This window comes from Oncorhynchus nerka, linkage group LG10, assembly GCF_034236695.1.
Source record: "Oncorhynchus nerka isolate Pitt River linkage group LG10, Oner_Uvic_2.0, whole genome shotgun sequence".
Classification (NCBI taxonomy): Eukaryota; Metazoa; Chordata; class Actinopteri; order Salmoniformes; family Salmonidae; genus Oncorhynchus; species Oncorhynchus nerka.
The window spans coordinates 59357512-59367666 of record NC_088405.1 but is presented as its reverse complement, the minus strand read 5'-3'; the positions used below and the strand labels follow the sequence as shown (position 1 = coordinate 59367666).

General features: G+C 44.0%; 1 protein-coding gene across 4 annotated transcripts in view; it reads left to right on the top strand.

The window, feature by feature from the left end:
• LOC115135717 (unconventional myosin-XVIIIa-like) overlaps positions 1-10155 on the top strand; it is a 118837-nt gene that overhangs the window by 57679 nt on the left and 51003 nt on the right. For all 4 annotated transcript variants that reach the window (XM_065023624.1, XM_029670725.2, XM_065023623.1 and 1 more), the window contains 5 exons: positions 1385-1555; positions 2142-2232; positions 2382-2574; positions 4409-4495; positions 6327-6465. In XM_065023624.1, the coding sequence (XP_064879696.1) occupies positions 1385-1555; positions 2142-2232; positions 2382-2574; positions 4409-4495; positions 6327-6465 (681 nt within the window). The remainder of the gene's footprint in view (positions 1-1384; positions 1556-2141; positions 2233-2381; positions 2575-4408; positions 4496-6326; positions 6466-10155) is intronic.

The window sequence follows — 10155 nt, the reverse complement described above, 5'->3', positions numbered from 1 at the left end:
AATATACACATTTTGTTGGGTTACAATCTGTCAGATAATTGACACAAAAATTAGTTGTTTGCCACTTGGTGGAAATCAGTTACCACTTGTTGCCCTCTTGTAATATTAAAACATCTTAGTAGTATTATAGAGAGTTTAGAAACGGGTGAGTTCCTTGCAGGTTTGCAGAAACACATCCGAATGATAAGCAGTGCAGTTTGACTAGGTAACACCAGAGGGCACTCTAGACCTTTATTCGTGAGTTGCAGTGTCGCTACACTAAAGAATTGCATGACTTTATGCACCTCCTTCCAGTAGATCTGACAATGAATGGGAGGTTGATTGGGTGTGCTGACAAGTGTGGGCTGTTTCATTCCTCAACTCTCAGGAGAGGTTTTTCGATAAAGCTCCTGAATGCCCGCGTGTTAGTCAGAACCTGCATGCTCGTTCTCCCCCCCCACCCGCACCTCGATGTGATCTTGCTGCTGTTTGTGTGTCAGTGCCGTGCGCGTATGTTTTGTGTTTGTGTGAGAGAAGGCTTATCAGATCAACTTATCAGATCACAGTTTGTCTGCTCATCCACTGTATACAGGACTTCTGTACTAACTGTTTTAACTACCTGTTCTTACTTGCATGTTGCATGCCGCTCTCCTTGCATCGCAGACGAAGAGAAAGGTAAACACACCCCTCTCCATATTGTTATGTCCTGCCTCTGTGCTTTTATCACTGTGAGCAGACATGGCGTCATTAGCATTTTAATGAAGTTCTCAGTGTTTCACTTTGATCGTCTTCACAACTCTCTTGTTTGTCACAGGGCAGCGGCATGTGCCGCTCTCATAGGCCAATGAAACAGGGAGATTACAGCACGCCTCAGTCAGAAGCCCAACTGTTCTATGTTCCCTAGTCAGTCACCCTCTTTAAGTGTCTGAGGAGGGTTCCTCAATGAAAAGCCACTCCTATCCACTCACATCACCCATCCACCAGATTTAAAGTCAATCTTGGTTTGCAGACCGAGGCTCGTGTTAATGCAAAGTCATTGTACTTTGGAATGATAGTCCCTGTAATCATGTACTGTGGATGAAGGACTTGTAGCTGTGAGAAAAATAACATTTGAAAAAGTAGCAGCAAAAAGGCTTTTAGCTAATGGGACTGTGGACAAATGAGAAAATGTTGGGTTTTTACCATTTGGAGGCCCAGTACCGTGCATGTCCTTTGTAGGCTACATTTCACTGTCCTGATGAGGGGATTATATACTTTTATACCATCGCAGCGGTGTTAGCCTGGGGCACGGTCGATCAAACCCATACATACACCTCCTATTCCAGTAACTGTAGTCTCCTGTCGTGGATAGAAGCTGTATGGTTGTTGGCAGAGGGGATAATGGTGCTACTTTTGTGCGTCTCAGCCGGTAGGAAGCAGTTTGCACGTCACGAGTGGGCGCAGAAGGCTGCCTACCTGCTGGGCTGCACCCTGGAAGAGCTCTCCTCCTCGATCTTCAAGCACCAGGCCAAAGGCACCCTGCCCAGAGCCAGCTCTATACGCCAGGGGACAGACGATGCAGCAGGAGAAGCTTCAGGTACACCTGGGACTATGCACGCACACCAGCTCATCACCTAGAGGAGATGACACACGTCTCTGAACGTTAAAGCTTATCTTAGTAATGACTACCACAGAAACAGAGTGGTTATTGATAGGTAGGTATAACAAAAATATATCAGGACAATTTTAGAAGTCCTCCATGCATTGCCCTTGAAATGATAATTGCATTCCATTGATTTTTTTCAACATGTACAGTACCTCTGGGAGTTTTATCAGAGGTTGACGTGCACAGTTCGAAGGACATATAGGCAGAACCGTATCACAGTAAAAATGGACAGTTAGCCTTTATTTTACCTTGCCCTCCTTCCCACCTTGCCCTCCCTCCCACGTTGTCACATATAAGACATGGTTGTGATTCACCTGTCTTCCTCTCACACCATCTCTGAGATTGAAGGGCAATAGCACTAGGCTTAGCTGGTTCCCTGCAGTTCTCCCATTTTCAAATCAAACACTTACTGGAGTGAGCAGAGTATTCCGTGCCTCTGCTGTGATGTATGCGGTCTGATCTGATGACAGGCATATTGCTGTAAATTTGTTTCTCTTCTCACCTGTTCTATCACCAGGTTCCAAGACCACAGCCATGGAGTGTTTAGAAGCCATGGCATCTGGGCTGTACTCGGAGCTCTTCACCCTCCTCGTCTCCCTCATCAACAGGTTAGTCACTACTTTACCAGAGATGGAGGGAGATGACGCACGGACACCACTACAGCTGGCCTCTCTGTTTAGAGTCTGCTGCCTTGTACTTGTTGTCTTGCTGAATTATTTTGTTGTTGGTTGTCTTCCTGTGTGTGTGTGTGTGTCAGGGCTCTAAAGTCCAGCCAGCACTCTCTGTGCTCCCTGCTCATCGTGGACACCCCGGGCTTTCAGAACCCTCGCCTGGCCAAGCGGGAGCGAGGAGCCACCTTTGAAGAGCTCTGCCATAACTACACCCAGGAGCGCCTGCAGACACTGTTCTATCAGCGCACCTTTGTACAGGAGCTAGAGAGATACAAAGAGGTATATTAATATGCATCACACATCCACTAACACACGCACACACACTAATGCACAAAAACATTAATGCACACACACACACACACACACACACACACACACACACACACACACACACACACACACACACACTAACACATACATATACACACACTAAAACACATGCACTAACATACATACACACACACTAAAACACATGCACTAACATACATACACACACACTAAAACACATACACTGACGCACACCCTAACATACAGACACTAACATACACACACACTAAAACACATACACTAACACACACACACTTTAAAGCGTCAATCAGCAGTTAAAACAATAACAAAGCATTTTCCCCGCCCCTGTTTGGGTAAAAAGCTGAGGGATGGGACTGGAGAAATGTAACCACTCTCAAATTCATAGACAGAGCTATGGATGCAAGGACAGACCATTCATGATGTTTTAACCATGTTTTGAGGCTATATAGTGTTTCTTTACATTTACAAACCTTGGAGTATAACAAGCTTATATTTTGGGTTCTGATGGGGTACAACAGTTGAACTAAGCTCATGAGGTATTTATAAGTTATGTGCTACATAAATCATTGGGTGCATATCATAAATAAATAAGTAAGAAAAAATTGAACTCCTGGGGACCCTAAGGGGTGCACGTTTTGGTTATTGGCCTAGCCTGACACAACTGATTCAAATAATGAAAGCTTGACGATTAGTTGATTTATAGGAATCAGCTGTGTAGTGTTAGGTGAAAAAACAAAACGTGTTCCCCTTGGGGTCTCCAGGACCGAGTTTAGGAAACCCTGATGTAGCAGCTGCTGATTCAAACTTAAAGGCAGGGATCTTCAACTAGATTAAGATGCGGGGCAATTCTCTCTTGAGTGGATGGTCAGGGGGCGGAGCATAATTACAAAACATGTGTATACTGCAAATTGACTACAAGTAGCCCAAACAGATTTAGTGTTTGATTCAAACGTAATCATTTCAAACCTTGCTTATGTTTGTACTGTATATCTCTCTATTATGCGTGGGAATACTTTGGAACATGTATTTTCAAATAAGTTAATTATTTGGAGTTGATTTGCTAGTGTTTTTCCAGTCCTTTATGTCCAGCAATAAAACAAATATTAGAGTTTTTTTTTTCTCAGAGAACTTGGGGGGGCAAATCCGAACCGCGGGCCGCCAGTTGTGGAACCCTGCTTTAAGGATTCAAATATACATACTCCCATAGAATCCATACCTCAGGACAGAAAATCTGCACTATTCCTGCCTGTAAGCCATGGCAAGTTAGAGCTACATAGAGCTCATGGTTTCCTCCCTCTCATTAATAGTGTCACACAGTGAGCCTATATAATGGCCATATGATTGCCATTTCTCCTCCCCTGCCGAGCCCAAAGCGAGGTCACTCATCACTGGCTGTGTGAACTGGGCTGAGCTGCACAGCAGTGGAGCTGCTCGCTCGACGAGGATGAATAACTCCCCACTCTCTAACTCCCTCTCTTCTCATAGCAGGATACTAGACTATACACCCATCATAATAGGGCGGAAATATCCCTGCCAACACTCTGTCCTAACCAATGTATGTCTAATCACTCCCATTGTAAAAACACAATGCTTTCACTTTCATAGCCTGTAGCCATTTAACAGCAATTTATGAGCAGTTTCCAACATTGTATTACTATTTATTATGTTATTATGTCTATACTGTAGGTGATGATGAACTAATCCCTATAGTAGAAAACTTCAAACTTGGCGCCCTGTCTTCAGACTTATGTCGTTGTCATTGGTTACTAACCCCCCCCCCCCCCCCCCCTCATCACCCCTCTAGGAGAACATAGAGCTTCCATTAGATGACATGGAACCTAGCACCTCTCTGTCTGTAGCTGCAGTAGACCAAGCGTCAAGTCAAGCACTGGTAAGGACACTCCTTTTAATACCTATATTCACACGAGTTTACCTGGTTACAGAGTTTACGGCCATGGCAGTGTCACGCTGTACAGCAGTACTCTCTGTCTCCACCTTTGTGTGCGATTTCTCTTTAGTAATGGCACATTCCAGAGCATCATTATCTAAACTCTCTTCTGAAGCTCTTGCCACTTTGTTTTGTAGTCCTGACACCCTGCCTATCTCGCTGCCCACACCGTTTGTACCGTGCACTGCTATGCACATATAATTACATACGTCCTTTGGGACTTACAATGAGTCAGTTGTATGCATTTTTGCAGATTTGAGAGTTTTCTGTTTATTGTAAACATTTTCAGTGAGCATAATATACGAATGCTTCTGTAGAGGAATCAACAGGGAGAGGGTTGAAGGAAAAGGCAGACATTTCATCCAGTAAACAAAGACTAGAAAACCCACTCGGGTGGAAGAAAACAAAATCTGTGTTTTGCTTCTCCTCCAGTGTGTGTGCCATGGAAACCAAAAATGACAAGGTGTTGAGAGTGTCATGGTCGGCGGTGTAATAGGTTGGTTTGAGTGCTCTACCTTTTAAGGGGTCCTGGCCCTGCTGGAGCTGTCATCAAAAGCACTGAACCAGGGTATAGCAGATGGCTGCAGAAGGCCAAAGCCTTTGAAGGCTGACAAAAACAAAAGAATGGGACAGCACAGCCCACGCTCTTAGAGATCACTCTCTGTTGATGTCGAGACACTAGGATGAAAGCTGACAGTTGGATTTACACTGACACTTCAAATGTTGTCCCCTGACATAAAAGACTCAGTACCCATGGGTTCACTGGGGTCTGTTTGCTTGCTGTGAAGGCTTTTAGCGAGGCCCAGGAACAGGTTTTACTGTGTACTTGTATGTCTAACAGAGAGCTTTTATATGGCTTTGCTGAGCTTTTTCTAGGTCTAAAAGGCCATTGCACTCAACACTACTACAGTAGTTATCATTCTCTATTGATAATAACAATGTGCTAACACTGATAAAAAGCATTTTCTTCAGATTCTACCAGTAGGTGGGTATACACTGTATATTCTTGAATTCAGAAAGAGCCATTTGAAGAGAAAAAGGGGTTAGAGTTCAATTATACCAAAAACTCAATTGCGGCCAGCATTCTAGTGGTAATTTCTGAAGTGGCCTGTTTAGAGCAGGCTTCCTGAACGCTCCAGTGCTCTCTGAGCTATTACTCGGATATTAGGCCTAACAAGAGTCATGGCTAATGGCCTGTCCCTCTCTGCTGTCTGGACCTTAAAAAAACCAGACTCCAATTGCTTTATGAAAAAAAACTGTTGTATTTTTTTGTGGTTGTTATTTAATAAAAAGCATGAACCTGAAAGCAGTGTTTCACTGTATTGTCAGCGGGGTATTTTGGTGCTAAATATGGTAAACTGACTCCTTTGCACTATTTTGTGTCAGTGTTTGTTGTGGAAATAGTCCGGAGAGTTGGGAGTTGTTGTGGTATTCCAGGTGAAAGCCTTACAACAAATGCTGATGAAATTTCCTCAGGCTTACGGAATGATTCACACAAAGTAGATGGTTAGATGATCAGAGCTGACTTCGCTTCAGGCCTTGGAGTTTGAGTAGGAGTGGGCTGGCTGGCTGGCTGGGTGTGTTTGCTAAAGTGAGTCAGTATGTGTAGGCTGAAAAGGAAACGGATGCCCAGTTAGTCTGTTTGTGTGTATTTTGGTGAGACTGTTGATTCTACAACCATCTGAAGGACTGAAAATGTGTCAAGAGTACAGTAGATGTTATCTATTCAGTGAGGTGAGGGGTTGGAAGCGAGTCTGACCTGTGGGTGTGCCAGGTGCGGACGCTGAGGACTGATGAGGCGCGGGGCCTGTTGTGGCTGATGGAGGAGGAGGCTCTGCAGCCTGGGGGTTCTGAGGACACTCTACTGGGACGTCTCTTCAGCTACTACGGCCCTGCCGAGGGCGAGAGCAAAGGTACAGAGACACACACGCCTCACAAAAAAATCCAGTACTATTGTTATACTTCAAATATGATTTATTTTGACTGAATATTTATTTTAATTAAAATAGACACTAACCTACCCTTATCACACCTACTATGCCTACCAATCTCATTTTATATCATCCAATCTTGTCTTAATACTACTTCTCCAAAATAAATCAATAGTAATTCAACAGAGGGGCAGAGATTCACAGGAAGCCCATCTCTGCGGCCAACTCTAGCACCCCTGGAATGGCTTCCAGTTTCTCTCTTCATCAGAAAACAGCAACTTGTTGCCTGAGGTCACACGCTGATCATAGAACTCCCTCCTCGCTTTACTGTAAAATTCAACCTTGCACCTCACCGCCATGTGCTTGTGGAACAGCCTGCGTTTCTCCTGTTCAGGCCAGTGCTGCTTGTGCAACAGCCTGCGTTTCTCCTGTTCAGGCCAGTGTTGCTTGTGGAACAGCCTGCGTTTCTCCTGTTCAGGCCAGTGCTGCTTGTGCAACAGCCTGCGTTTCTCCTGTTCAGGCCAGTGCTGCTTGTGGAACAGCCTGCTTTTCTCCTGTTCAGGCCAGTGCTGCTTGTGGAACAGCCTGCGTTTCTCCTGTTCAGGCCAGTGCTGCTTGTGGAACAGCCTGCGTTTCTCCTGTTCAGGCCAGTGCTGCTTGTGGAACAGCCTGCGTTTCTCCTGTTCAGGCCAGTGCTGCTTGTGGAACAGCCTGCGTTTCTCCTGTTCAGGCCAGTGCTGCTTGTGGAACAGCCTGCGTTTCTCCTGTTCAGGCCAGTGCTGCTTGTGGAACAGCCTGCGTTTCTCCTGTTCAGGCCAGTGCTGCTTGTGGAACAGCCTGCGTTTCTCCTGTTCAGGCCAGTGCTGCTTGTGGAAGCGGAAGCTGGTCATATTTAGGGACTGGGACTTCCAGTCGCACTCACAATGCCAGATATCTGAGAAATTCACTCATAAAACCAGTTCTATATGTACCTAAGTGCATTCTAAACATACACTGAACAAAAATGCAAACGCAGCATATAAAGTGTTAGTTTCATGAGCTGAAATAAAAGATCCCAGAACTGTTCCAAATTCACAAAAAGCGTATTTCTCTAAATTTGTTTACATCCCTGTTAGTGAGCATTTCTCCTTTGCCAAGATAATCCATCCACCTGACAGGTGTGGCATATCAAGGAGCTGATTAAACAGCATGATCATTACACAGGTGCATCTTGTGCTGGGGACAATAGAAGGCCACTCTAAAATGTGCAGTTTAGTCACACAACACAATGCCACAGATCTCAAGTTTTGAGGGACTGTGCAATTGGCATGCTGACTGCAGGAATGTCCACCAGAGCTGTTGCCAGATAATGAAATGTTAATTTCTCTACCATAAGCCGCCTCCAACGTCGTTTTAGAGAATTTGGCAGTTCGTTAAACTGGCCTCACAATCGCAGACCACGTGTAACCCCGCCAGCCCAGGATCTCCACATCCGGCTTCTTCACCTGCAGGATCGTCTGAGACCAGCCACCCGGCCTGCTTTTATTTTATTTATTTCACCTTTATTTAACCAGGTAGGCTAGTTGAGAACAAGTTCTCATTTGCAACTGCGACCTGGCCAAGATAAAGCATAGCAGTGTGAACAGACAACACAGAGTTACACATGGAGTAAACAATTAACAAGTCAATAACACAGTAGGAAAAAAAGGGGGAGTCTATATACAATGTGTGCAAAAGGCATGAGGTAGGCGAATAATTACAATTTTGCAGATTAACACTGGAGTTATAAATGATTAGATGGTCATGTACAGGTAGAGATATTGGTGTGCAAAAGAGCAGAAAAGTAAATAAATAAAACAGTATGGGGATGAGGTAGGTGAAAATGGGTGGGCTATTTACCAATAGACTATGTACAGCTGCAGCTATCGGTTAGCTGCTCAGATAGCTGATGTTTGAAGTTGGTGAGGGAGATAAAAGTCTCCAACTTCAGCGATTTTTGCAATGAAATGCAATGATGAAATACTGAGTATTTCTGTCTGTAATAAATAAATAATTTTGATTGGCTGGGCCTGGCTCCCCAGTGGGTGGGCCTGGCTCCCCAGTGGGTGGGTCTATGTCCTCCCAGGCCCACCCATGGCTGCGCCCCTGCTTAGTCATATGAAATCCATAGATTAGGGCCTAATTTATTAATTTCAATTGACTGATTTCCTTATGAACTGTAACTCAGTAAAATTGTTGCATGCTGTTTTTTTCTGTTCAGTATAGAATGTCGATAATACACAAAAATAAGCAATTAACCAAATACTGATAAGAAAAAACTATTTGATAGGAAGATATCGATGCTCCTGTGCCATCCATAGTACAGACTGGTTAAATTGCTGGGTGTAGAAACTCATTTTGTAAAATTATATGCCATTTAGCAAATGCTTTTATCCAAAGCGACATACAGTCATGCGTGCGTACATTTTATGTATGGCTGGTCCCGGAAATGGAACCTACTACCCTGGCATTACAAGTGTCATGCTCTACCGATTTAACAATTGAAAATGTTGGATAGCAGAAACAAGTTGCACGTCTAGTTTTGAGGTTGTTGCCACCAAAACGGATTTTCTAAATCAGCATTGGTGCCTATCAACCAACTGTTCTAACGTTCTTAATTCTACAAACATTTGATATCATCATTTTCAAATGTACAGTGCCTTGCGAAAGTATTCGGCCCCCTTGAACTTTGCGACCTTTTGCCACATTTCAGGCTTCAAACATAAAGATATAAAACTGTATTTTTTTGTGAAGAATCAACAACAAGTGGGACAAAATCATGAAGTGGAACGACATTTATTGGATATTTCAAACTTTTTGAACAAATCAAAAACTGAACAATTGGGCGTGCAAAATTATTCAGCCCCCTTAAGTTAATACTTTGTAGTGCCACCTTTTGCTGCGATTACAGCTGTAAGTCGCTTGGGGTATGTCTCTATCAGTTTTGCACATCGAGAGACTGACATTTTTTCCCATTCCTCCTTGCAAAACAGCTCGAGCTCAGTGAGGTTGGATGGAGAGCATTTGTGAACAGCAGTTTTCAGTTCTTTCCACAGATTCTCGATTGGATTCAGGTTTGGACTTTGACTTGGCCATTCTAACACCTGGATATGTTTATTTTTTAACCATTCCATTGTAGATTTTGCTTTATGTTTTGGATCATTGTCTTGTTGGAAGACAAATCTCCGTCCCAGTCTCAGGTCTTTTGCAGACTCCATCAGGTTTTCTTCCAGAATGGTCCTGTATTTGGCTCCATCCATCTTCCCATCAATTTTAACCATCTTCCCTGTCCCTCCTGAAGAAAAGCAGGCCCAAACCATGATGCTGCCACCACCATGTTTGACAGTGGGGATGGTGTGTTCAGGGTGATGAGCTGTGTTGCTTTTGCGCCAAACATAACGTTTTGCATTGTTGCCAAAAAGTTCAATTTTGGTTTCATCTGACCAGAGCACCTTCTTCCACATGTTTGGTGTGTCTCCCAGGTGGCTTGTGGCAAACTTTAAACGACACTTTTTATGGATATCTTTAAGAAATGGCTTTCTTCTTGCCACTCTTCCATAAAGGCCAGATTTGTGCAATATACGACTGATTGTTGTCCTATGGACAGAGTCTCCCACCTCAGCTGTAGATCTCTGCAGTTCATCCAGAGTGATC